Raw genomic sequence first — 27710 nt, 5'->3', positions numbered from 1 at the left:
GCATGGCTTCATGCTATTCTGTAATGTGGGTGTGATTTAGTTAACTATTTTCCGATTATTGGGTACTTAAGTTATTTTCAGTTTTAAAAACATGCTTACTGGCCATTTATGTTTATCTTTGTGTTGTTCTCTGTGATTTGTATGTCATCTATGTTTATTTTTCTATGAAGTTGTTTCTCTTTTTATTATTGATTCATATGAGTTCTTTATAGAGAGTGGATAACAAACCTTGATTATAACTTTTCTTTGTAATTTTCCCCCATTCATTTACTCTTTTAAAACTGTATTTATGGTGTCTGCTACCTTATGGAACTTATAAACTTTCATGAAGTAAAATATATAAACTTTTCTTTGTGATCTCTGGGTTTTGAGTCTTCGATAAGAAAGCCTTCATTTGGAACATTATCAAGATATTCTACATACTTTCCTGGTACTGACAATTCTTGTGAAGCCTGGTGAGGGCTGTGTAGTTGTGCCTAAGTGGCGCTGGCTCACACAGAGTTCATCATCACAGTGGAGGCTGGAGCTGAAAGGACACAGAAGGGGAGTCTGCACAGTGATCTTTAAAAGTGCAACTCTCATAAATTTTATTTTAACCATGACTATTTCAATTATAAGTGAGAAAACCAAACTAGACAAAAAGAGAACTTATCAGCTTATGTAGTCTACAGAATGCTTGAACAGTCAAACATGGAAGGGAAGGGACGTGCATGAGCCCCAGGAGCCACCGTCACTTGATGATGCAACAATAAAACCAGGTTGTTCAATGAACAAACTTCTGTGGAGAAACACCACTGTTCTCGGTACCGTGGGGCATTAGAGAAGGAGATGCCACCCTGGTTTTGACCAGCAGCTCAGAGTCCAGCTGGATAAAACAACTCACGTGCGAAATTACCAGTTAATTGAGCATGGTTTGCACTTAACTCCCAAAGTCTTAGGTCTACTCACACTCATTCATTCTTCCAGAGCTCTGTTCACTTGGACTTCTCCCCTCCAGAGGATTGCTGCCTGTGCACCAGTCTCTTCTCATTTCCCTGGCCTAAACTATGAGTATTTGCCCTTCTTCTTTCATAAGGTCAAGGACTGGTGACCCTGCATGGGTCTAAGTGGCTATAGCACTGCCAGATTGTAAAACCCGGCTTCAATATCAACCTTCTGAAAATTTTCATCACCATGATACCTGAGAAAGTACAGGTGATGCTGGTAAGAGGAGGGGAGAGCACCCCTACCAGGCCTCTGAAGTGAGGTGCTACCAGGCGCATGGTACAGGAGACTCTGAGCTCCCTCGGAGCTATGTTCACAGCCATTCGTGTGGGATTATCTGATCCTTGGGCCATGAGCATCATGAAGGCAAGGACCCTGCCTTACCATGTGTATACACCCAGCACCTATCCCAGGGTAGGTGCTCAGTAAGAGCTACCTGAATGAATGGCTGAGTCCAGTAGACTCACTGCGCTGGGAGAAAACAAAGCCGAGGAGCAAAGCATTATGTCCTGTGGCTCAGACGAGAGGAGTGGGGGTGCCCACCCGGGGGAGACTCCCTGCTCAGCAGCAATCAAGAACGGCTTCTGAAGCCTCTGCAGCTAGGGCTGGAGGATGGGCAGGACCTGTAGACACGGGGTGTCAGACGGAAGACAGCCCTCTGGGCGGCGGAGGAAGGAGAGCCTTAGCCTCGGTGGGGGCGGGGACGGACCAGGGGCTCTCGCCAGATCATTTGGAACTCATAGGAAAGACACAGTTTTCAGTCTCCAGACCCATCCTCTTGGAGTTTGGATCTGCTTAGATGTCCTGAATGAAGTAATTGTGAGAACTTAAAGCCTAAGTGATTTACAAATTATAAATGTCTCAGGTAGTTCAGAGAAACAAGAAAACTCACTTTACTCCCGGAAAGGATCCTGTGGTTTCAGAAGGCTGGACTCTGTGACCTCTAGGCTGGCTCCAGTGAAGCTTTCTAGCCTTCATGTTGTTTGGCACAACCTATAGGGTGCAAACACTGAGAAAACAACAGTTATGGTCTTTACTCGTCACCCGTTAGATGCCAGGCATGTGTATTAGACCCTTTTACCTATCCCCAATATTTCTATTACTCTTTTCCCTGTATCTTCCTATCTTATCTCTCTGAGCTTCAATCTGAATATACTGATCTGATGTAATTTACTATTCTCTAATCCTCTTTGCAGCTGAGTGAAACCTGATGTCAGTGCAACTACTGAGATCTTATTGCTTTGCTACTAATAATGTTAGTTATAGAATTTCTATTTCATGTATTTTATTTATTTATTCATTTAATGGCTGTACTGGGGATTGACCCAGGACCTCGTGCATGCTAAGCACACACTTTACCACTGAGCTATACCCTCTCCCTTCTGTTTCATGTATTTTATAATTTCCAGTTACCTGCTGAAATTTTCAATCTTTTACCACCTACTTACTAAGAAAAATTATTTTTAAATTATTTAAAATTGAGTCTCCTAATTCTAATGTCTGGAACTCCTGTAGATGTGTATTTGCTGTGTGTCATTTCTTCCGGGTTGGTTTGTTTGTTTGTTTGTTTGTTTTTTCTTCATGTTGCTTGGGCTAATTTACTACCTGGCTACTTTTTACCGTGTAGACTGACAGACTGTTGACCAAACTGACTGCAGGCTTAGGATGACGTAAACTTCTTGCAGAGAGAATTTCCACTTATGCCAGGCACACCATGCAATTCAGAATCCTGTCTCTGCCTAAACACCCCATGGCTACCTTACTCCGTGTTGAGGTTCCATGCTCTAGAGAACACTTCCTCAGATGCACTGGGGACAGAATTTGCTTATCCAAAAGCCAAGGAGGGAGGACATCCCACTAAACTATAAAACTTTGCTAAGTAATTCCAGAATTTTTATTTTACACTTTTTTTAAAGATTAAATTATTTGATGAAATTCTCCATCTTTTCCTCTGTATTCTGAAACACATTGACCGTAGTTATTTTAATGTCTTTGTCTGGTAGCCGATATCTGGATCACTGTGGGACTATTTCGATCATCTGGGTTTTTTTTGTTCGTTTCTGCTTTTGCTTTTTCGGTCAGTTGGTCTTATTTCTTGGCATGCCTGCCGAGTTTTTATTAAATGCTGTACATGGTGTATAATGAATTGTAGCAGGTCTGGTTGATGTTATCTTTAGTTAAAGAAGGTTAAATTATCCTCTGGTAGTCACACAGAGTACTGGCATGATGTAACTCACGATGTCACTGAGGGGAGGCAGGCAATTTGGTGCTTGCAGGTTGCTTTGCCTTCTTGTAGTTGTAATTACACTGTATGTCTATTTTGTGCCATTTCTTTCAACTACAGACCCAAAAGAAGCTCTAAAAGAAAGGTTTGAAAGTCAGGGACAGGTAAGGGCAGGGGCTGTTAGACACAGATGAACATTTTGTAGGATGGGATCTTCATCTCTCTTTCCAGGACAAATGGGAGAGATTCATGACCTGGGAACCACATCTGAACCTCTCTGAACATGTTTCATAATGACCCAGAATGCCATTATGAAGACCCCAGCCTGGGCAGACTCCCCTCTATGTACAGGCAAAGGGGTTTGCTGGTCCAGCATTGATCTTCTCAAAGACTGTGTGACCTCTGCTATCTAATGCTATTTAAGATATTGCAAGCAATAGGGAGAAAGGGTAAAGGACAGAACAAACATTCCACAAAAAGAAAGTGCTGTACTTTGTGAACGACCTGTAGAAGGTGACCGCAAAGCAAACCGGAATCTTCCCCTACCACTCCCATTGGTTACAGTGAATTGACTAAGGGTAAATGGATTCAACTCTTAAGGAAACCACTAGACTCTTACTACAAATATGAAGTTGAGCTTCTTTTTAATGTCCATTTAGAAAAAACCCCACAAAAACCTGAGACCCGGAGAGGTCAAGTGAGTTGTCCAGGATCACACAAATTATTTAAGTGGCTGAGCTGGGACTGATGGAAACAGATTCATTCATCCAACAAATACTGAGTGCTTGTTCTATGTAGGGACTCTGCCTGATGTCCTGGAGATGACCTGCCCTCCAGGAGCTCGCAGACATAGATTATAGCCCATTTTGTGAGTATGGGGTGGGAGGAAGCTGTCCTGAAGGAAGTGAGGCTGGCAGAAGGGAAAACTTGAGCCGTGAACTTGACAACATCAGCACCCAGATGTACAACAGCCTTGTAGGGGAGAGGGCAGAGTTTGGAGTAGGAAGAGTCACAGAGAGCCTGCAGTGTGGCCATCTAGTGGCTACTCAAGATATTGCAGGCTAAACAGAAAGACATTATAATGACTGTTGCTAACACTCACTGAGCATTTATTTACTCTGTGATTCCTCTACCTATATTAACTCTTTTACTCTTTACTGCAACCCAATAAGATCGTCATCATTTTACCCCTAATTTTCAGATTCAGGTAGTGTGGCACCTTTGTTACTAACTTGCCCAACATCACACTGATATAAAATTGGTAGGGTGGGATTCGCTCAGGGAAGTCTGATTTCAAGCCTGCAGCCACTATGCTACACCTGCCTGGAGGAGTGAGGCTTATCTCACAAGTGTGAAGGGCTGGGTCCTGGTGGCCTCTGGGTTTGGGAAAGGTCTCTCTAGGGGCTGTGTGGAGGATGGTTTGGGCACGCAGCGAGAGTGGAAACAAGAAGAGTGGAGGGTTGCTGCACACCTACAAACAGCTGCAGACTGGGAGTGGGGGAAGTGGGGGGCAGATGGGGTGTATCCCACCTCTGGTCCGGGTGGATACATGGTGGTGCTACTAACAGCACACAGGACTCGGGTTGGTGGAAGATGAGACATTCTGTTTTGGCCCAGAGATGCCTGTGGAGTTGTGCAGGAGGCACCTGGGTCTGGAGGGAATGGGGCTGAAGGTGCTGATTTGAAAGTTGATACTTCATGGGAAGTGATGTAAATGAGTGGAGTGGATGAGGTCCCTGTCATTCATTCAAACAGTAGTCCACTCGGTTGTTCAACAATCAATAAGACAGCCATGGTCTCTGCCTCACAGAGTTCAGTGTTCACAGTCTGGTTCCAAGAGCAATGCCATGACCAACAGGAACCCGTGAGTCCACGGGCCTGTAGGAGCCTGGTGAGCTGAGGGTGGGTGGTCAGGAGCAGCTCCCCAGAGAAAATGGCCCCTACTCTGTTATGTTGAGAGCAGAAGGATCAGATAGCCACCGGATCTTGTGACAAGAAGACAGGACCATGGTGCCCTGGGTAAGAGCAGTCTCAGCAGAGCGTGGTGAGCGGAAGACGTTGAGGACTGAGTGGGAAGGATGGAGGCAGAAGCAGCAAATGCCAACCCTTCTGCTTAGATGCTTAAGGGACCACTCTCCCCTTTCCCCATACACCTCCTTCCAAACAGACTGTGAAAGCTGCAGTGGCAAATACTCTCTTTTCCTCTTCAGTTCCCCATTTCTCAAACACACTCCCTCATAGGGAACTCTAAGCTGGGGTAGAATTGGCAATGGATTTAAAGTCAAAAGAGCAGGGTCCAATAACACTAACAGGCTGTGTGACCTTGAGCAAGTCACCTCCCTCTCTGAGTCTGCAGTTTCTCCTCGAAAATGGACCTTGTTATACACACTTGATTTGATCAGAACGAAGCTCCCATCAGAAAGCATCCTACACGTCATATGGTGGCCCTCAGCTTCAACAGGAAAATCACCACCACCACCACCACCACTGTGTTTGGGTTTGAGCAGTGGCCCTTCCCATCTCTTGGCACCTGGAAGCTTCTTCCTTCAGCTTCTCCCCATCCCTCTCTCTCTCTTTCTCCTCTGCTCACTAGAGCTGCTTCTCCTTCTTGATCCTTTCCCCACTTTGCCAGCAGGCATCCTCACCACCCTCATCCTGCACCCACATCTCACAGCCAGAGCCAGTCAGGAGCCTGGTCACTCATCAGCAGGGTCCACATATAGCACCAGACCAGCCTCAGCGAAGCAGAATGAACCAGCCCCATTATGTTGGTGCTTCCAGAGGTCAGGATGGCAGCAAGGCCCAGCATGTTCTGTACCCGCCCAGCCATGCAGAGCCTCTAGCCTGCCCCACACTCCAACTTGTTCCATGACCTTGGGCAGCTGCCATCCCTTCCTTGGGCTTCAGATTCGCAGTGCAGTATTAGTTAATTAGTTAAATGGGCAAATGATTCTAAGGGTTCTGTTGGCTTTAACACAGCATGGTCTGCCATCCAACTGAGCTCATCCTGTAATAAGAACAGTGGTAATAAAAAACCGACAGCTTACACGTGTGTGCATTAACTCCTGGGCACTGTTCTATGTGTTTGTGCACATTGTTTCTTTTAATCTTCACAACATCTCTGATCAGATAGACGCCATGTACTGCCCCCAATTTATAGATGCGCTCAGCCCACTGAGCTGATTTATCCAAGGTCACATGGTATCAGAGTCAGAGCGGGGCTGTGTCCAGGCTGCCTGGCTCTGACCTGGTCTCTTAACCTCCTGGTGGGCATCCAGCTAGAAGGCAAAGTCTCTGGCTTAACTACTAACTCGGTCTGGCTCAGCTGAGCTTCAGACCCATACTGTGCACCCAGTGGCCCCCAGTCCATTCCCTGCAGCTGTCCCACAATCTCCTAAGCTCCACGTGTCCAAATTCATCCTCACCCTTCACGCTCCTGCTTGTCCCCTGGCACCTGAAGCTCCTGATGCCATCCACTAGCCTGTATGGCTCCTTCATGAGAATCAGAAAAAGGCGCCCCTCCCTGCGGGCGGGTGCAGGCCCCCCAAGCTGCGGGCAGAGGCGTAGTCTGCACAACCCAATGCGGTGTAGCGACACCATCTTCCACCCTGCTCAGCACAGTACTGCAACTCATCCTTGACTTTTTTCTCTCTCTCCTCCTCTCTCCCTCTCTCTCTCACATCAAGCTCTCTCTATTCTGCTTCTCCAGGGGCCTAGGGTCTCTAGGGAGCAGGGTGCCAGAAACACTGTCATTCTTTATTCTCTGGAATAATCCCCTAGAGCAGAGGCCACCAGGCTCTCAGACCACTTCTGAGAGAAAGAGAGGTGTGTTATCAGGACCAGGATGCTAAGTCTCCCAGAGCCTGGCCCTGCCAGCAGTGCATGGAACCTGAGATATTCACGGAATTGGCCTCTGGCGACATGGAGTTTGCCTTTGGCGACAAATGGAGAGGGCACTGGAGGCCCAGCTGCCCTTGAAGCCCATGTTGCAAGGTGCTGGCACAACCTATGGGGTCCCTGGGACCGGGCCATGGGAAGGCCCCTGGTCCCAGTGCTTAAGGGGGACAAGCCCCCTGAAAATTGAGTTCCAAGGCTCTGCTGCATCTGCCTGTCCCACTGAGTGTGCACCACCAGGTGGCAGCCGAGGCTACAGGCAGACAGGGGAGAGCAGCCCCTCCCTCCCAACTGAAGACCAGATGGAGCATCGATGTTCACTGACCCCAGGACCTCCAGCCAGAGACAGCTTGAGAAAGCGCATGCAGGTGTGTGTCTGCGCCCGTGTGGGCTGAGGGGTATGGACAGACAGACAGCTGGACAGACGACTGGGGCCTTAGTCCCTTCCTCTGGGTCTCTTCACCACTCCACCCCCCAAGTTTCCCTTCCCTGGGCCCAGGCTTGTCCTGGGTGCTGGTGGCAGAGAGGGAAGCGACCCTGTTCCTGTCTTTGAGGAGCTCCCAGACCTGGGCCTGGAGCTGGACACAGACGAGTAAACAGACAACAGGCGGCGGTGAGCGCGGAGGAGCCCAGGGAAGGCCCCTAACCCCGGGGTCAGGAACGATCTTCCCAGAAGAAGTGACTTCTAAGCTGAGCCTGGAGGGCCTTCTGGCGAGTCTCAGGTGCGATAATAACACATACATCACCTATGAGTCTTCCCAGCGGCCCCACAGAGAAGCCACGACAGAACCAATTTTACTGGCAAGTGAATGGAGCATCTAAAAGGCCACATGGCCCCGCAAGCAGTGAGGAGCAGAGCTGGAATTTGAACCAGAGTCTGCACGATTCTTAAGCTCAAGCTCTTGGCCACTGTGGGTACTGCTGGGGACTGAAAACTGGGAAGAGAGCACAGCTGGGGATCCAGGCTCAAGGCCAGATCTGAAGGGGTGACACATGTCTCCCCCCACCCCCAACTCCTCTGCCCTGGGCTGGGGGAAGAGACTCTGCCCAGCAGTAGCCTTGAACTGATGGCTCTTTAAAGCACAATAAGCCAGCAGTATTTCTGCTCATGTCACTCTGAGCATGAGGGAAGTAGTTTTGAAAATCATCCCAACCACCTGCCACTCTGTCTCAATAACTGGTGAAATTCAAGCTAGAATTCCACAGCCTTTTTTCAAAACCAACTCCAGGCTGGAAGTTCCTCTTCAGATCTAACTGAAGTAAGCAGTGCTGCAATCTACATTAAACTTTGCAGTTCCTGGGTGGAGCTTTTAGTGGGGGGGGGGGTTGGGTGTAACCAATAATGCCACCCTGTGAAATCCACACGAGTTAGGCAGATGAAGAAGGTGCAAGCCCTATTCCAGAAAGCAGGACGAGCAAGAATATCCTGAAGCACTAAGAGAACCTCCTGGGCTGAGAGCCAGGACCCGGGCAGCCTGAGCATTCCACCCAGAGAGCAGGTGGAGGGGTCAGCGGGAGATGGTGCTACACAAAGAGTGAGACTCCAGTGAAGGCACCAGCCTTCCTGGCCAAGCTGCGGCATCAGAAGAGCATGGGTGGGTGGGGAGGGTGGGGAAGGGGGAACAGGGAGAGCCAGCTGGAAACCGAGGGCGGATACCAGGTGAGGGCCAGTGAGCAGTGAGTTCAGGTGGAGAGAGGAGATAAAAGAAGATGGAGAGAAAAACAGGCTGAGAGATGCACTCAGAGATAGAAGCAAAAACATAAGTACATACATACATAAAAAGAAAAAAGAGGAAAAAATAGAAACAAAAACCAAAAAAAGAAGAAAAAGATTAAGAAAAAAGAAGACGGAAGAAAGAAAGAAAGAAAGAAAGAAAGAAAGAAAGAAAGAAAGAAAGAAAGAAAGAAAGAAAGAAAGAAAGAAAGAAAGAAAGGAAGAAAGGAAGAAAGAAAGGAAGAAAGAAAGGAAGAAAGAAAGAAAAGGAAGGAAGGAAGAAAGAAAGAAAGAAAGAAAGAAAGAAAAGAAAGAAAGAAAGAAAGAAAGAAAGAAAGAAAGAAAGAAAGAAAGAAAGAAAGAAAGAAAGAAAGAAAGAAAGAAAGAAAGAAACAGAAGCAGAGAGACAGAGATGGATAAAGGCTGGGAGAGCCAAAGGGGAGGCCAGGTCTGGGTAGGGAGGTCCTGCCTGGGCATAAAAGGGTGGGGAGGAGCAGGAAGGGGTCTGTCAATCAAGGAGCTCAGAATCCCCTTCCCCCAGGCAGGGTTGTTGGGGGGGCACGCAGAGAGCATCCCCACCTCCCCTGCCGCCTCGCCCCAGCCCAGAGGCTCCCCCTCCCAGGCCCCCTGAGCACCGCCCCCTGGGGACTGGCTGTGCAGCCCCGATAGATGGTGGGGGGCCCAGCTGGTGTGTTATCAGCCTCCTCCAGGAGCCAGCCCGAGCCACTCAGTGGCTGCCAGTCTGCGATTAGGCCCCCGGAGGGTCATTAAGCACCGCCCTGGCCCAGGCCCAGCCTCCTTTCCCTCCCTCATCTGGCCAGGCTGGCAGGTGGGAACTAGCGATAAGGACTGGGGGCTTGGGCAGTTGTGCGGCCGGCAGCTCCATGCCCCCTGCCCCCTGTCAAGGCAGGAACACGAGGTGGGGGGAAGGTCAGTGCCAGCCCAGCACCTACAAGGACCACCAGAGTTCCCACCATCCTGGTCCTGCCCATGGGGAGGGGGCTACCGAGGTTCCTAGAGAGGCCCAGGTAGGGTGCTGGGGATTCTGCCCTGGGCACCAGGGCAGGACGGCAGCTACCACAGGCCCCTGTGGTAAAACCTAACATGTGTGAGGGGCTGGAGGGAGACAGAGGGACCTGGCAGGCCACTGAGGGGTCAGACTGGAACCCCCCAGGGATAGCACGGGGCAGAGGTGGAGGGAAGGTAGTTTCATGCAAGGAGGATCAGATCCAGGCAGCCAAAAGGTCCAGACCAGGAGGCTGAAAAGGAAGAAGGGGGTGTTTGTGCCTTTAGCAGGGGCGCTCTAGGAACCTCCATCTCTCTTTCAATAAGTAAGAGTCAGGGCTGGCTGGTCACCTGACTGCACCCTCTGATCTAACCAAGGAAGACTTCTAGAGAAAAAGGAACCTAGGCAGAGCCAAGAAAAAGGAATATGCAGAGTTTAAACTGGCAGAGGCGGGTGAAAATGCATCCACCCACATGCAAAAGCCTAGAGTGGGAATCCCAAAAGCCGCAGCCACTATTCACTAAGCTGAAGCCCAGAGAGGGGAAGCCACCAGGTCCAAGTCATATAGCAGAGCAAAGTCCCAGCCAGCCCTCTGCTCAGGGGTCTTCCCTCTGCTGCAGGCTGCAGACTGGGCCCCAGTGAGGTGAGAGGATGCTTTGGAATTCAGAAGGGTCTCCCAGGGGTAGACGGGTGAAGCTCTGGAATAGCAAAGTAGTGGCTGTAATGGAGAAACGAGGGGCTGTGACAGGTTGAGACAAGTGGCAGGGGGGTAGGGGGAGATCTTTGGGACAAGGTGTGCTGCCTCCTACCCTCCAGGCCTTCTCCTCTGGATCTGGGAGTTCTCCTGGGGGAGCCTGCCTCATGTTGTCACCCCAGACAGGGGGACAGAAGCTGTTCTCATAAGAATGACAGTCACAGAGGTGAAGGGCCTCCAGGGTCAAGAAGCCCGGTTGAGTCATGCCTCCTCAGTCCTCTCCCTCCTTGGTCCTCTCTCTCCTCCTGCTTCTTTCCCCCAGGGACCCAGTTCCTTGGCCCCACCTCCACCCAGGACTGGGAGTCAGTGGCATTGGTGAGGATGATTCTACTTGAGCTCTGTGGTGAGACTGGCCAATCCTCCACAGAGGATTAACTGAGCTCAGAAAGGACAGTGCCTCTCCCAGAGTCACACAGCAAGTTGGTGGGGGACCCCAGACTCAAATGTGGGCTTCCTTGTCCTAGCCCAAGACTCTTCGCTGGTGCTTCCTGTGCCCGATGCCCAGCCCAGAGGGGATGTGGGAAGGAGGACAGAGCTGGGTGGGTGAGAGATGAGTGAACCACCACGATGCCGGGTGACATGGAGGCAGGGGTGTCAGGGTGTTGGGCTGCATGAAGAAAAGCCCAGGATTGCCCAGAATTGCAGTTGTGAAGGGCAGGTCAAGGGAGGGGGCCTTGTAGGAGGGTCTCTGCCTGAAACAAGGGGTGAGCTCCCTGGCCCAGGGATTCTCCCAGAGAGGGCTGCCTGGGAAATCCTCCAGAATCACCATGATAGTGGCTTGGGGAGGTGATTGTCCTGATTCAGAAAGCAAGATCAGGCCCCACTGGCAGCCTGAGGGGCCGTTTCTGAGCCCTAGGAGCCTCAGACTCAGAAGTACAAAATGTCTTTATTTCACAGAAATAAGGGCCATTTCCACAGTTAGGGGGAAGGAGCAGTGAGGCTGGATGGAGGTGCCGAGCTGAGCTTCCTTTTCAGAAGGGTCTTCTGAATTGAATTGGGTAGGAGACCTCCGACCCCAGAGACAGAGTTGAGTCCCAGCCCCGATAGTCTGAGCTCTGACCTTGGCTGGAGGGCAGGGCAGGTGTGGGGGTTGGAGGAGTTGGCCCTTTACTGCAGATTCCTGTACAGAGAGGGAGGGCCCTGGGTGGTGAGCTGGGCAGGGGTCACATGGGGGTGCTGCGGACCCTGCCCTCCTCCAGGATGTTCTCATAGGCATTCTCATGCTCACTGGACCTGAAAGAGGATGACAGAGGTCATTGCACCTTCCACCCCATCCCCTTCTCCTTGCCCCATCCTGCACTTGGGAGGGCATTGTCCCCTGACCACAGCTGATCTTCTGTACCTGAGGCCAGAGGCCTCTCAGCATCACCTCCCTGAACCCCATCTTCCTCCTCCATTGAGCCCCTCCCCCACACCAAGTCCCCCACTCATCCCTTCAGAGTCCCCTTCCCCCACTGAGCCCGTTTTCCCAACTGTACCCCTTCCTATGAGTCCTCATCCACCCACGGGGCCCCTCCCCTCTTCAAGTGCCCATCGCCTTACTGGACCCTTTCCCCAAATTGAGGCTGCATGTCCTCAGGGGGCCCTGCAATCCTCTCAATGCCCTATGGCTCACCATTCCCCCACACTGAACCCCCTCTCTTCACTGAGTCCTTCCCCACATGAGTCCCCATCCTTCCTGCCCACTCCTTCTCAGAAGTGCCTGGTCCTGAGGTCCCTGGGGCCCCTGGAGCACAGGGTGGTCAGCCCTTTACCAGCATCTCACCTGAAGCTGGCTGCCATCGAGGAGTACTTGCCGTCTGTTCCTACCAGGATCCCATCTGCTTTGTTTCCAACAGGCATGACCGTGTTCACAGGCTCCCTGGGGATGGGGCTCATCAGTAGGGCTCCCTGGGTCCCTTCCTCCTCCGGGCCTCCTCCTCCTCCTTGTCCAGTCAGGCCCAGTTCTCTAGGCCCTAGGGCAGAAGCCCCTCTCCAGCGGGCCCTGTCAGCAGCCTGATTCTCACTCCATGGGGCCTCTCACTCTGCTCCGTGGTGGGGGCCTTGGGCCCCGGCCTGAGATTTTCTCAAAGTGTATCTCAGGCCTCACACCACAGCCTCCCAGCCTCCCTCTGCTCTTTCCCTCTGGCCTCAGCCCCACCCCAAAGCAGACCCAGGAGGACTCAATGTCTGCCCCAGATTTCCACAAGATTTTCCTCAGGTGGTAGGAGCAGCCGCTGAAGGCAGAGCCTAGACCAGTGGAGGGAAAAAAAAAAAATTCCGACAAAAATCTCCTCACCTCTTACTCAAGTTTAAACTCCCTGCAGTGTGGCCTCTGGCCCACTTCCCCAGACACTGCTCTCACGAGGGTCATGGGGACCCTTCCCACAGCTCATCTTTCCCTGGACAGCCCATGGGCGCCTCAGATTTAACATGTCCCCATCTCATGTCCAGATCTCTTGTGTTCTGTGTCCCTCAGCAGCCTTTCTGGGGCCTCCCCATCCCTCTCGCCACCCGTGAGCTGCTTGTTCTCCCTCGGGGCAGAGTGTAGGGCCGCTGCTGGCACCCAGGCCCCAGGCCACCTGTGCAGAGCTGGGTGCCTGTGCAGCCTTGCTCCAACTGGGCTTGGATTTCAGCCCAGCCCCTTCCACCTCTGTACTCCGCCCAGCACTCAGGACATCCAGTGACTCTTCCCTCAGCTGCAGTGCTCTTCCCCCTCTGCGCTGCTCCTCACAGGGCTTCAGGGCAAACACATAATAGGAAGCCTTCTCTGACCACCCCCAGACCACCCCCTAGCTCCCAGTCAGGCCAGGACTGTGCTCCATAAGCTGCTTTAGCATCAGAACCTGCACTCGGATGGCCCCTTCCATGTTTGCCTTCCCTCTTGTCCGGGCATCTGTGAACACAGGAGTCGTGTCTGCCCGTTGCCCCTCTGCACCCTCCACGTGTGGTACAGCAGCTGACCCTGAAGAAGGGCAGAGCCTTCCTTTCCAGAGGTTTTCACAGCCCATGTCACAGGATGGGCCACTGTCCCCACTATCCAGATGGAAACACCAGGACCCCAAGAAGAGAAGACATTTCCCCGAAGCTCACAGTGAGTGCATTCACAGGGCTGGGTGCCACATGCCTGAGCTCTGCTCCTTGAGACCTCAGGCCTCAGTGTCCCTTCCACAGCGTGAGAGGACTGGACTTGGGGTTTCCGTGGCCCTTCTCTCTGCTGTAAGACCCATGGCCGTGGTCCCGGGCCCACCCTGCCTGTGCCGGCCCAGCCCCCAGGGCCCCCAGGCAGCACTCACGGCTCTTCCTGGCACCAGAAGTGGTTGACAGCAAAGGCGATCGCAACCAGGACCAGGAACACAGCCACGGCAATCAGGCCCTGCATCCAGGGCTGCAGGTTCCCCAGGCCTGGAAATGGGGCATTGGGGCAGGCTGGGCACACTGGGGACTGCTCGTGCAGAACAGGGCAGGGGGCCTCACACCGTGGAGCAGGGGCTGTGTTAGAGGCCATCAGCCTGCTGCCAGGCCCAGAGACATTCTGGGGAGCAAGGACCCTTCTGACCCCACCAGGCTTACGGAAGGGATGGTGGTTTGGAGGAAGACAGGAGTTGGAAAAAGGAAAGAGAGGCCAAGGAGGGAACAAGCCTGAGAGTCTCCTCTCCCTCCCCAGCCCCCACCCCCTGCTGTGGGTCACATGCAGGGCCCCCAGGAAGTACCTAGGCCCCCGGGACCAAAGGGCAGCCCCCTGGACAGCTGGCCTAGGCCCTTCCTGGGAGGGCGGCTCCCCTCCTCCCCAGCTCCCAGCAGGCTGGGGTGGCCCAGAACTAATAGGACTGGGCTGGCATCTGGAAGAGCCTGTTCTGTGACAGAGGCTTTCCTGGCATTGGGTAGACGTGGGAACGCAGGGCAGGCAGGGCCGCTCAGCGTCGGGTGCCAGGGTTGCCCAGAGAAAGGGGTGGGACAGAACATCTTTGGAAAAGCAAGACAAAGTGGCGAGCCCTCTTCCAGGTCTTGGGGGCCAGAAAATGAGCTTCAAAACCCGAGCCCCTTTCTGGCTGTGTGCCATGGGACTGGGCCAGAGACCAGGTCAGGCCTCATCCTCTCTCCTTCTCTGCCTTTTGCTCCTTGACACCACCTCTAACTCTCAAGATTTCCCAGAAGTCTCTGCCCCGGCCACTGGTGGGCTCTCTTCTCCCTGGATATCACTGTGCTCTGTGAGCCCGGGGAGCCTGGCCCTGGAGAGACACATAGTAGCAGGCAGATGTCTCAGGAGGGGACAGAGGCAGACAGGAGACTTTTCAAGGGTCCTGCCTCCCGGCCAAAACATGTGCACCCCTAGTGCCATTTTGTATCTTGAGGGGCCAGGCTGGGCATCAAAACCTCATTAGGCCTCACTCCCACTCAAAAGTCCTTCCCTGAGTCTACCCAAAAGCTCTCCTGCTGCAGTGAGGCCTTGCCTCTTCCCTGAGCTCTCTCTGAGCCTGGCAGGTGTTGGGAAGGAGGGAGGGTTCTGGAAACTCTCTGTGGCCAGATCAGACCTCACTTATCTCTTTGGGAAACAGGAGATATCCAGTGTGATTACTGTCAGTTCCATACTTGCCCAAAAGCAGTATTTTAGACTCCTTGTTTCCCCCAAAAAACAAAGAAGAGGGTGTTCTGAAAGCATCTCTGCCAACCCCCTCTGGACCTAAATCCCACCTGCAGAGTCCCCAGACTTTGGCTGCAAATGCAGCCTCACAGAGCAGGGCAGACACCAGATGGTGGGTGTGGTGCCTCACCGGTGTGAAGCCCTCCCCCACCCCTGCATGGCAGCTGCGCTGGGAGGTGGGCAGGGCAGGTTTATTATCTTCATTTTATGGATGAGAAAACTGAGTCTCAGAGAGGGGCAGTGATTTGCTCAAGGCCACACAGCAAGACAGAGGCGGAGCTGGAGAAAAAGCTCAGGCGCATGGAGGGGGCTACACTGGGGCATTGTCTACTGGGTAGGAAGCTGAAACAACCAAGACTTAGGCCAAAGCCATGGGCAAACCCCCAACAGCACTGCCCGTCCCTGAAACAAGCCTACCCTTGTGGGGTGGCTTAGGCCCTACTCCCACCCTCCTTGTTGTCTCCAACCCTCTGTCCTCAGGATCCAGCCACCTCTTGGGCAATTCCACCCCCTCCCCAACCCAGACCCAACATCTCCCCCTGCTTCTCCCACTTCTCACTTGTGGGAAGCAAGTCACAGACAGAAACCTGGCTCAGAGGTGTCTGTCTTTGGAGGTTCATTTGGCCACCCCAGTCCCTGCTCCCCCTCCCAGCCAAGGGTGATGAGATGGACCAGAAGACCACCCCTTCTACCCCTGGGTTCCCAGCACCCAGCCTGGCCCTCTCCACACCACAGCCCCCAAGGCTGGCCCCGGCCTTTGCTACCTTGCTGACAGCTGGCAGGTGGCACTGTCGCCAGCAGGCCCAGAATGGCCAGGCCAAGGGCTGACATGGCTGCAGGCAGCTCCTGGGCCTCCCCTTGGGCCAAGGGAATCCGGGTTCCTGGAGCTGCTGTGGGCTCTGTCGGTGTCTCTGAGATCAGCCTTGCTCCGTCTGACCCTGGAAGAGAGGAGCTCAGAGCTCGTATGGAAGAAGGAGAGGGAGGAGGGAGGAGGGAGGAGGGAGGAAGGCAGGTGGAGGGAAACTGCCCTCCCTCCCATGGTAATGAGCTGCCAGGCCGGCCTGGGTTCCTGGGCGCCCAGCCCACTCCGGCTGACATTCATGGTCATCCTTCAGAGACTGTGGGGCTGAGGACCTGGGAGATGTGGGGAGAGTTGAGGCCTCACCTCCAAGCAGGCCTCCCGGAGTTGTGTGTCAGCTCCCCCTTCCCGGCAGTGGGGCTGGGCTCTGAGGAAAGGACTGACTCGTTTTTGTTCCTGCCTTGAATGAGCCCAGAGGGCGGGGCCTCTTGGAAGGCTGACAGTGGGATTAAGAAATGTGCTGGCTGGCTCTGGGAGCATGGGGAAAACCCCAGGGGCTAGGGAAAGGTCAGAGCTGCCCCTCCCCAAGACCCTAGCCTATTTCCTGTTCTCCTCCTCAGCTGTCCCCACTCAGCCAAGCCTGACCCCCAGGTCCCAGTCCTGGGACATCCTAGCTTCTGTCCCTGCACCCCTGGCCCAGCTCAGTAGCCCTCTAAGTCTACCCTCTCCCCTGGGGATCCCAATAGAGGACCTGAGGGTCCTGGTCCCCAGCCTTCCCCACCCAGCCCAGCTGACCTGACCCAGTTCAGCTCCTCTTCTTGCCCCAGATGTGGTCCTTGGACGCTAGGACAGGATCTGGGCTTGGCCACACCCTCGACACACATGTTCTGATCCCTTCTGATCTTTCTCCACCCATCACAGGGAGAGAAGCAGGTGAACACAGCCTTGCTCTGGAGGACAAAAGCAAGACACTCCCAGCTGGAAGGTCCAATCTGGGGCCCTGAACCCCTGGCCCTCAACTCCCAAGATCCCATGGAGCCCACCAGGCCTCTGAGTCCAGGAGCTGAGAATGACCATGTATCTGTCGAGGCCCTGGTGCCAAGGGGCATGCTGGGTCTCCTTCCTTCCTACCCCTACCCTCCCCCAGGAGTACAGGAAGCCAGGCATGCTGAGACTTTGACTTCAGAGATGCTAAGAAAGAAGGAGCCAGCAGACTGGGGCAAAGTCTCGAAGATAGAGGGTCCCCAGCAGCCAGGGCATGAGCTGGAAGGCCCTGCATAGTCTCCCTGCCCAGAAGCCACCAGACTCTGCTCATAGGACCTCCTGGGCAGCCTTTGCTATTGCCAGGGGCAGCACCCAGATGTCATGCCTCTTCCCTGCTTCCTGTGTGTGTGGATGTGAGTACCCACTACCATGGGTCTCCAGGTGATCTGGGAGACTTGGCTCAGGGGTTAGTGATGCCTCCGGTACGTGTATGTCCTGTTCTCCCTCCCTACCCCAACTTGGTGTCTTCAGAGTGTTCTGGCATAAAGTTGGGCTAGAGTAGGCACCATGTGTGTTAATGAACAGCCAGGGAATCACTGATCAGAATGCAAGGAATGGGGTTGAGTTTAACAAACATCTACTGATGTCTTTTTTTAAGCAAGGGAGTCACAGGGTCAGATATGCATTCAAGAAAACACTTCTGGACACAGAACGGAGAAAGAAAGGGGTACATAAAGGGGGTCATGGAGCAGCTGCGGCAACAGCCATGCAGCCAGGGATACAGGCTGCAGCAGGACAGAGCAGAGGGGGTGGATTTGAGCCCTACTGAGGATTGAATGGACAGAACATGGTTGCTGGAGCACTGACTATCTGAGAGTGCAGAGTAGGAGATGGAGAGGAACTGAGTGTGACTCCTGGGTTTCTGCTTGGGCAGCTGGTGGATGGTGGTGCCTCAGAAGAGGCCAGAGCAGGTTTCAGGAGGCTGGGAGAAATGGTGAGCTACAGGCTTAGATGGATTGTGTTTGTCGACCCTCCAGAAGGAAACATCCAGAAGGCAGCAGGATCTTGGTCTGGAGTAGAGAGGTGTGATCTGGGAACTGCCTGTAGCAGAGCGTTGGTAGCTGGGGCATGGGAGCGCATGGTCTCCCCAGAGGGGGCGCGTGCATATGTGTGTGTGTGTGGAGAGGGGAGAGCCAGGGAAAGGAGGGAGGCAGTAAGGGACCAGGACATAGCCCAAACAAATAGGGTCTTTCAAAGGAAGAGGAGTCAGGATGGAGCAGGAGAAAGAAATCCCAGGAGAGCGAGGTGTCCCAGAAACGGAAGAAGGCGAGATCCAAGAAGACATAGGCAGGGAAGTGACTGTTCTGACCCCCCTCACCCAGTGCCTCCCCAGAGCAGCCCAGCCTCTCGCATCAGTCCCCAAGTCCCAGCTCCCGCCTCTCTCATCCAAGCATCCCCCCTTCCCTATAGAACACAGGGAAGGACAAGGACTCCCTGGGCCAAGCTTTGGGGGTGGTGGGGGAGGGGGGAGAGCAGGAAGGACATCAGGTGACCAACAGGAGAAAAACACCTCCCAGGTCAAAGTCCCAAGCTTCAGAGCAAAACAAGTTGTTCCGGAAAAGGGGGGTTGGGTGGACACTTGGCTTTGAGGCTGGTCCCTGCTCTCTAGGTGTCCTCATCCAGCTGAGGAGGGTCATCTCCCCAGCTGTATGGACACAGCCCTGGGTCCCCATGGTAACAGTGGGGGTAACAACCCCACTGGTCTGGCTTGGGGCCAAGATCTGGGCTCTGGCCTCAGCAGCCCTGTGGGTTTGGACACTGTGTCCTCATCTCTGAGCCACTGTTCCATCAATGCTCATTCCTCCCTCCTGTTACCAGCCCAGCTCTGCCACCCGAGGTCATCAGGCCCCCCTAGGCCCTCCATCCAGTTAGATCTTGTGTGATTGGCCTTCAGAAAAGCCAAAGTGGGTTTCACTGCTTGTAAGGGGTCTCCTTTCTCCCAACCCTATCCAGTCTGCCATTCCAGTTACTGCCAGCAGGTGGCAGTGCCCAGCTCCAATCCCAGACTAATTGGGGAGGGCGGTGGGGGGGGGGCAGCTTGCAGTTGAAGGTTCTGCAACTTCCTCTCTCTCCAGCCCCCCACTTCCGACTCCTTCCATGGGTACTTTGGAGGAAGGGAGGGTGGACACTGATGAACAAACAGTGATGCTGTGAACGGCGCACATGGCAAGCTCAGGGCTGTGCTGACGGGAAGCAATGACGTCTAAATCGTTAAGGAAGGCATCCTGGCGGAGGTGATGCTAGGAAAAAGTTAGCTGAATTGTTGGACCTAGCAGAATGATAGCCTGGAAAAAGCGTCCAGGCTGCGAGCTCAGCCCAAGGAAGAGCAGGGAGACACATTCAAGAAGGGTGCTTAGAACACAGAAGTAAAACGTTTTCTTTCAACTTTCTTATAGTTCATCTCACTAACGTCTTTGCTGCAAGCCTGAGAGCTCCTGGCTTTTTAATTCATTCAAAAAAGATCCTCCTTAAACACCTTCAGGGATTCCAGCAACTCTTCAGATAATGTGCTAACTTCCTAGCTTGGGTTTGAAGACCCCACCCTCTGCCCTAACCCTCCTTTCCAGCTTCATCTGGCCCCAGTGCCTTTTGTCATTTCTTAAGAGTAGCCAAGCTCTCGCTCTTCCCTCTGTTTGCCTGGAGGACTCTAACCAATCCTCCAAGTCTTGGCTTAGATGTCACTTTCTCCAAAGGGCTTTCTTTGATCTCCCTTCTCCCTCATCTGAAGTCACTTCTTCCATGAGTCCCCACTTCCTATTCATCTCTTCATAGCTGTTATCCCAAATTGCAATTACATATTAATATACGTGTTTACTCATTTCACATCTGTCTCCGTGGAGAGAAGGCAGTAGGTCCGTTCACTTCAGCACGCTAGTACTGAGCACACAGCCAAGAAATACTTTATGAAAGTGAGTTTCAGCATATCCAGTGCCTACCTCTGGCCTGGCAGGGAGCAGAAGCTCAGAAAATGACTGTTGAATGAATAAAGTATGTTAGCCCTAGTGGTCCTTACCTTTATCTGTCCTCTAGCTGTGGATCTGCTTCCTCTCTGTGTAAGACAAGACACGGTCCCCATTGTTGAGAGAAGTTGGAGCCATCCAGCCCCCGGATGAGAGTGAGCTCCCAGCCCTAGAGGTATGCAGGCAGAGGCTGAGCCAGGTCACCCAAACGGGAGCTTCTGCAGGAGTTCTGGCCCTTCCAGCTACGGAAGCCTGAGATTTTGTGTCTCCGTTAGTGGACTATGATAGATTTTTGTATTTTCATCAGGTTTGGAGGAAGTGGGCTGGTTAAGACTGTGGTGAGTCTCTCTCCTCTCAGACTCAGCGTTTGCTTCAGGCGGCTCTGCTTACTAGGCAATCCCTCCGCCAGGGCGGGTGGGCAGAATTCAGGTTCATGAACGTGCATGGGGAACATGGGACATCTGCATCTCACTGACCTCTAACTGAAATTCACCATTTTCTTGCATAAGGAATGAAGACAAACCATAGCTCCTCTGTCACATTTTCCTGTCACCATACAATTGCTGCAGATGTAGGGGTTGGGGTGTTGTTCAGTGGTAGAGTGCATGCTCAGCATGCAGGAGGTCCTAGGTTCAATCCCCACTACCTCCCTTAAAAAAAAATTGTTGCAGATATCTGGATGTATCATTTATGCTCGTAATTCTGGAAGCATAACAGTCATTGGGGCTAGACTTCCACTAGATCTTGTCATTGAAGTCCACGTAAGTTACTATATTACAAACTTGAATTTTTAATATTTTCATAACTATATTTCAATGTAGTTGGTTTCCTTTGCAATGCCACACATTTTACTTTATGAGTTTAAAAACATTACTCCGAGAAGGGGTCCGTAGGCTTCACCAAGCTGCCCGAGGTTCCCATGGCACAAAAAGAGTTAAGAAGTCCTGACCGAGCCAGGGACAAAGCAAAGCCATACGATCTCAGGGTCAGACCTGGAGCAAAGATTGGCACACTCTGGACAGAAGCTTTCTGGGACTCAGGGCTAGCGGTGATGGTCAGGTGGCCCATAGAGGGCCCCAGTGCCCAGGAGCTGAAAGAAGCAGAAAGTACTCCTTGGAGCCAGCCAAGCCAAGAAACATCCTGGCTATGACTCCTGGGTCCTAGGCGACCCCACTGGGCCAGTGAGATTTATGGCCAGGACCCCCCAGTGGGTGAAGATCAATCACCTCCTTCTGCTGTCCACTCACTCTGCCAAGAAACTAAAGGGCTGGCCTGATGCCAAGAGCCCAGCCTGTCAGCAGAGGTCTCAGGGCCAAATCTTTGCCCAGTAGTTCCAGCACAGCCCTGCCCCCCTGCCGTAGGCTGTAGCCCGCAGTAGAATCACATTGCGGGTGCTGATTTCTAGAATCACAGTCTCTCCTGGCCTAAAGGCACACCCTAGCAGTGTGATCTTGTTCCTCATTTTTCAGCTGGGGAAACTGTGACCCAGAAAGAGACAGTCACTAACTGAATATCACACAATAAATTAATAGGAGAGGTAGGGCTAAAAGTCCCAGGCAATCCTACGCCCAGGGATCAGTCCCTCCATGAAGAACCTACTTCTTGTTAGTTTCCCAAGCAGCACTCCAGCTTGAGTTCATTCACTCAGCACACATTTAGTGTCTACTGTGGACTAGAGAGTGTAGTGAACAAGACAGCGCTTCCATTATACAATTATTCAACTACTGCTGCACCAAATGTTTCAAAAGAGATGGAAGGGTGTTAAGAGTATATAAATGAGGATGCCCTCTACCATACAAAATCAAGTGGAAAAGGTAGTATTAAGTCTAAAATTCATTCATTCATTCATTCATTCAACAAATGCCTCCTGTGGGCCAGGAACTCTTTGAGATGGCAGGGACATAGCAATGAAAAAAACAAAGCCCCTGCCCTCATGGAGCTTACATTCTAGAGGGGTTAGCCAGGAAACAAACAAAAAATAGAACAATCCTTCACACAGCAGTAGGGAAGACAAGACAGGATCAGGGGGATGGGGTCCTGGCAGGGAGGGGTGTGCTCTTTTACTTAGATGTGTCAGGGGAGGCTCCTCTAAGAAGAGACATTTGAGGAGAGAGCTGAAAGTGAGGAAACAAGATGTTCAGCATCAGAGGAGAGAGGATTGCAGGCAAGGAGAGCCAACAGCAAGTGCAAAGGCCCTGGGGAAGGAGCACAGAGGAAGGTGTCAGCGTGGCTGAGGGAAGCACATGCAGGGAGAGGGCAAGAGGGGAGGTTTGAAAGGCTGCACGAGGCTACTGATCTGGGGCTTTGTGAGAGACTGTAAGGACTTTGGCTTTTAGACAGAGAAGAGAAGATCTTCAAGGACTTTGAGCACAGCTGTGATCGGGCAGCTGTGTTGAGAAAAGGCCACAGAACGCAGAAGAACAGAAGCAGGAAGGCCAGTTACCCAGGCAAGAGATGTCTGGCTTGGGTCAAGGCAGCAGCCAGGGAAACATGATCAGAACCTAGGTGTATTTTGAGGATAAAGCAACATGACTTGGAATATGAGGGAAGAGAAGCTGAGGATGGCATGAGAGTTTTGAGTCTGGAGTCTACTCGGCTGCAGTGGGCCGAGATGGGGAAGGTTCAGGAGCACTGGGCCATTCTTGCTCAGAAGGCGCAGGATTCGTGTTTGGTTTGGGGATGGGTATGTAGGTCCGGAATTAAGAGGTGAGGTCCAGGCTAGAGATTTACATTTGGGAGATGCAGGGCAGCGATGCAGGGCTCCCCTGGGGCCCAGGGAGGGATCTGAAGGGCTGGGCTTGGACAGTGGTAGGGAAGAGCCCTTCCAGGCTGGGCAAGGGCCAATGGGAAGGAGGCCAAGCAGGAGGGGCTGATGGGAGATCTGCCTGGCCGGACAAAGAGCAGAGGGTGGTCAGGGAAGGGGTCTTGAGGGCCTTGCAGGACCTGTAAGAGGTTTGGTCATACCTTATAGATGATGCTGAGCCACTATGGGGTTTTAGGTGAGGATGTGACATAGGCAGTCTTGCATTTCAGCCAGATCTCACCAACCACGGCTTGAAGAATGGGTTAGATAAGGCAGGAGTAAGCAGTTGCAGGCTGGTGGGTGGGAGGGAGGGGTCCAGGAGAGAGGTGGTGTGGCTGGGCTCAGAACCGTGCATGCAGAGAAGTAGGAGGATCAAAGAGCAATTTAAGGGATACAACTGGCAGGCTACAGTGACCACAAGGATGCAGGGAGCCAGGGCCTCGGAAGAGAGTCAAGGTGGTACCTAATTCCCCATCTTGGACAACACTTGGATATTGGGGCTGTTTTTTAAACCAGAGAATACTAGAAGAACAGCAGGTTGGGGATGAGGAGAGAGCATGCATTCATTCCTTTAACAAAACTTTCAAAGTGTCTGTTCTGCACCAAGTGCAGTTCTAGGCACTGTAGCTATGCAGCCTTGCCCTGGAGGAACTCACATGTTATGGATGAGACAAGCCATGAGCGATGAAGCAAATGCTGGCTTCCAGTGCAGACAGTGCCTGGGGGACGACTCAGGATGCAGCTAGCAGTGTCAGTCTGGCGTTTCTGGGAGAGATCTGAGCTGGGAATAGAGGCTTAGAATTCAGCAGCTTATGAATGAGGTGGAGGCCTTAGGTAGGGATGATACAGCCAGGACAGGGAAGGGTGAGAAGTCAGGCGAGGACCCAGCCCTAAGAGATGCCTAGTTAAATGGATGGGGAGCAGATCCTCATCTGAACTGAAGGAAAATAAAGAAGCAACACATATGGTCTTTATGTATGATCAAACTACAAGCATCAGGCATACCTCACATTTCAGAACCTTTGGAGTCTTGTAACTGATTTTATTTCATCCTGTCTCAAACTTTTTTCTTCCCTTGTTACTGATTTTACCATTAGTCTACGAAATGTTTTGAGAGGCTGGGCTTTTCAGCCTGAAAAGGAGCAGCTTTGGGGGTCTCTGTCTCCATATCGGCAGGGCTGTCCCAGATCAGAGAGAGAAATTGTGCTCTGTGCCCTCTTCTCTGAGGACAAAGCTGGGGGTGATGAGAGGAGTCACACAGAGGCTGGATTTGAGAGAAAAGTCTGTCTCAAAGAGCTGTCTAATAATAGCAGAGATGACCTTGAGAGGTGGTGAGCCCCCCATCACTAGAGGTGTGCAAGCAGGAGCTGTGAGCTTGCAGGGGGAAGCAGAACACAGCAAGGGGCAGGGGAGGAATGGATAGATACAATATTGAGTCCCTGGGGACCAGGAAGTATGAGCTGGGGGTCAAGATCCTCACCCCCTGAGTAGCTGTGTCATCTGAGCATGGCTCTTCACTTCTCTGAGCCTCTGTTTCCCAGTAATGCCGCACCAGATTGGTTGGACGATAATGCATCTGAATATCTTGTAGTTTGAGATACTTGGTAAATGTTAGGAGCACCCAGATCTAAACAGGGTGGCAAGTGTTTGAGCTGTACTGCCCTGACCCAAACCAGTCCTTTTTCAGAACAGAAGCTCCAGCAGGGCGGTGAGAGACATTCTGTTGGCTACATGTTCACGACCTCTAACTCAGTCTAAAAGGAGCCACACCCAAACCATCCGACCATTTCATTCTTGGAGCTTTTATCGAAAGGTCAGACTCAGACTTTCAAAATGAAAATGACTTTAAGAGGCTGGAGCTACAAGCAGAAGTTAAACAAAATGCAATTTCACCGTTGGGAAACTAAAAACATGCTTTTTCTTTTTCTTTTGTTTGTTTTTTTTTTTTTTTTTTTTTTTTTTTTTTTAAGGGAGGAAATACATCAAAAAGTTTATTGGTGACCTGGGCTGAGTTTGTGATTTTTTTCCCTTCTCTTTATGTTCTTTCCGGATTTTCTATAACAACAAATGTTTTATTGGGGGGTGGGGCAGGGAAAGAACTTGTAGTTTAAAAATAAACAAAGTAAATGTGCATTAAAAAGGCAAAATCAATCTTGTTACTTTTTCAGATTTTTACTAATACCCTTAAATAGCCCAAAAGTTAACCCAGAGCCTCTTTGCCAAAGAATCCTTCCTTGGCCAGGCAGGGCCATTGACTCTGTGGAAGAGCCCAGTCTGCCTATTTTCTAGCTAATTAGAGGCTTCCCCTACCATACTCCTGTAGAGAGGCCTCCCAGGGGCCAGGACACACATAGGAAACACCTGGGTCCTGCCCCCCAGCTCAGTCCACGGTGACAGAGAGACATGTCACATTGGTGATTCTACCGCTTCTGGAAAAAATGCTTACGGTGAGTCAGGCACTGTGCTGGGCACTTGGGATTCATAGCTCATCTAATCCTCACAATATGAAGTGAGTGAGTGCTATCTCCCCATTTTACTGACAAGAACACTGAGGTTCAAGTAAGTTAAACTTGGAAAGTAGAGGGATCCAGAACTTGAACCCACACCTATCTGATTCTAAATCTCTTAAATATGCCTTATACTTCCTCCTCACATACTAAACAAAACAATTATTAAAAAGCAATGAATTCTGTGAAGGAGGTATACAATTAGAACCCCACCTCCCTGGGGAAAGGAAAGAATCAGGGAAGACTTCCAGAAAGAGGTGACATTTGAGTTGAGCTTTGACAGATGAGTAGGACTTTACCAGAATGTAGCACTCAACCAGAGAGTGCACGTTCAGCAGATATTTTTAATTTAGTCAACTAATAAAGATTTTAACTGGATTTACAGATGAAATAACATGTTTGGGATTTGCTTCATAATAATCCATTTCAAGGACAGGAAGTGTGGGGAGGGATGACAGTATAAATGAAACAAATTTACCCACGTGGATGATTATTGAAGTTGGTGATGGATTTGTGCCATTTATTATATGATCTTGTCAATTTTCATATATATTTGAAAATCCCAATAATAAAATGAAAGTAATGATCCATTTGTGCATCAGAGAACTGTTACTAGGGGTGAGAGACTACAGAGAGGGCATCTCAGGTTTATACAAAGACCTAGAGGTGGGAAAGTAAGGGATGATGGATGTGGAACACTTTGGGTGCTCAACAGGCCCTTAAGAGAGGATAGAGGAGAGATAGTGGGGCCATATTTTTCCCTGGGATCTTAAATTAGCATGATTGTTTAGGACACTCCCTGGAAAACACAGGGAGGCACACACGAACACTCTTGCTCCCCCTTCCCTCCCCAAAACTCTATCCACACCCCCAGAGCACTGGGAGCCATCAAAGTGAGTGATGGCAGGCTAATCGCGGGCACTCGGGTCTGAGGAGGGCCCCTTGTCTCTCTCTGAGGACCCTCCAGCAAGGACAAGTGCAAGACAAAAGCGGTACCTCCCCTTCCTCGCCTGCCACTGCCCTCATTAGCATGATACAGAAAGCCTGCCGGCCTGGCTCCCCGCTCCGCGCAGCCGCAGCCGGGCAACTGGACCACCAGCCCAGCTTTGGCTGAGCCCCAACCGAGCAGATGTGGACCCTGAAGGGCACTGTGGCCAACCCTGCCCCCACCCTCCTCAAAAAATAACCAAGCCAGGCAACCCTCGCCCTGCTCTGCCTGTCTCACAAGCCTTTCCTTGCATTGTGCCTCAGAATCTACTGCAGCTGCCAAAAAGCCACAGGGAGTCCAGGAATCATCCAAAGCAGAATCGTGCAATCCCCGAATGACAACTCCTAGGTGACAGAATCTGAGGATCTCACAGACCTCAACGTCTACCTGTCATTAGACTCACAGGGTCGAATCTTAGCGCAGACCAGGACCATCATGGCATGGCGCCCCTAGTTTAGACCGCTGCTCTAGAACGCACCATTGTGGAACATGGGATCGCAGCCTCAGGACCAGAGTCTTGAGCGTGGAAGGCAGGTAGTGGGCGTCAGAGCTCTGAGGTCTCAGGAGGTCCTGAGAGAGATTGCTTGGGGGCTTGGGGCTGGGAGTGCCTGTATCTGTCTGGATCCCACCTATTCAGGGGTGGTGGAGGGGGGGCGTGAGAGTGATGAGGAAGGCTGATAGCCCATTGAATGTGGCAGTTCCCGGGAGGGTTGCTGGAGAGGGGGCGGAGCATGGAGAGGAGGACCAGGGCGGCAGTGTGGGAACGGCCAGAGGGCAGAAGGCCCGGCCCCCCGAGATCCTGCAGAGCCTGGGACCCAGGAGCACCGCAGGTCCCAGGCTGTGGAGGGGGAGCTGGGGAGGGCTGAGGACCCTGGGCTCCCGGGTCTCAGCTGGTTGGGCTGTCACCAGGCATGGGGTGGGAAAGGGTTTTCCACCCTGGTCCCGTAGCTCCACCAGGTCTCAGAAAGGCAAGGGTCGTGGCTGGGGGCTGGGGGGCGGGGAGATTGGGGGTGTGGCTATGGGATAAGAAGAGGGTGAGGATCATATTGTGGGGCGGGGGGCTGTTCTCCAGATCACCATCTGCATAACAGACTGAGTCAGGAGAGACTGTGTCTTCCCCATATTGAGGGACTCACAGAATAACACATAACCAAAACTCCCCTTCACAGTGTATAGCCAGGAGCTCTCCTCTGATTGCCTCAGTTTGGGACTGGGTAGCACCCCTCTCAGCGATTTCGGCAGTATTTGGGGGTTTACCTGCTTTGGGGTGAGGGCAGAGCTCCAGGCTGGGAATCAGGATAGCTGGTTCTAGCTTGAACTAGCTCCTAGTTCATGCTGAGTTTAAACAATCCCTTTGCCTCTCGGAGCCTCAGTTTCCCCGTCCGGCAGCCCATCCCACACTTTGTGTG

At 52.0% G+C, this 27710-nt stretch overlaps 1 protein-coding gene across 2 annotated transcripts; it reads right to left on the bottom strand.

The window, feature by feature from the left end:
- Positions 1 to 11443: 11443 nt before the first annotated feature.
- On the bottom strand, positions 11444 to 16947 carry PDZK1IP1 (PDZK1 interacting protein 1). 2 transcript variants are annotated; one of them, XM_010984714.3, is made up of 5 exons: positions 16795 to 16947; positions 15965 to 16138; positions 13852 to 13960; positions 12342 to 12437; positions 11444 to 11809 (listed from the first exon to the last, which is right to left on the bottom strand). In XM_010984714.3, exons 2-5 carry the CDS (start codon positions 16029 to 16031, stop codon positions 11740 to 11742), a joined length of 342 nt encoding a protein of 113 aa, XP_010983016.2. In that variant the 5' UTR covers positions 16032 to 16138; positions 16795 to 16947; the 3' UTR covers positions 11444 to 11739. The 2 variants fall into 2 exon arrangements, with proteins under 2 accessions (XP_010983016.2, XP_010983015.2); XM_010984713.3 differs by lacking the exon at positions 16795 to 16947 and adding an exon at positions 16366 to 16488.
- Between the last annotated feature and the right edge of the window lie 10763 nt (positions 16948 to 27710).

Source organism: Camelus dromedarius, chromosome 14 (assembly GCF_036321535.1).
Source record: "Camelus dromedarius isolate mCamDro1 chromosome 14, mCamDro1.pat, whole genome shotgun sequence".
Lineage (NCBI taxonomy): Eukaryota > Metazoa > Chordata > Mammalia > Artiodactyla > Camelidae > Camelus > Camelus dromedarius.
The sequence above is the reverse complement of the archived record's forward strand: the minus strand, read 5'-3'. Positions and strand labels throughout refer to the sequence as shown.

What these genes read in the sequence shown, in the direction of transcription:
- PDZK1IP1 (XM_010984714.3), bottom strand. Translation starts at nt 16,031, where the DNA reads ATGTCAGCCCTTGGCCTGGCCATTCTGGGCCTGCTGGCGACAGTGCCA. An exon ending in ACCTGCCAGCTGTCAGCAAG is followed by an intron (nt 13,961 to 15,964) that starts GTAGCAAAGGCC and finishes CCCCATTTCCAG; the next exon opens with GCCTGGGGAACCTGCAGCCC. An exon ending in TCGATGGCAGCCAGCTTCAG is followed by an intron (nt 11,810 to 12,341) that starts GTGAGATGCTGG and finishes ATCCTCTTTCAG; the next exon opens with GTCCAGTGAGCATGAGAATG.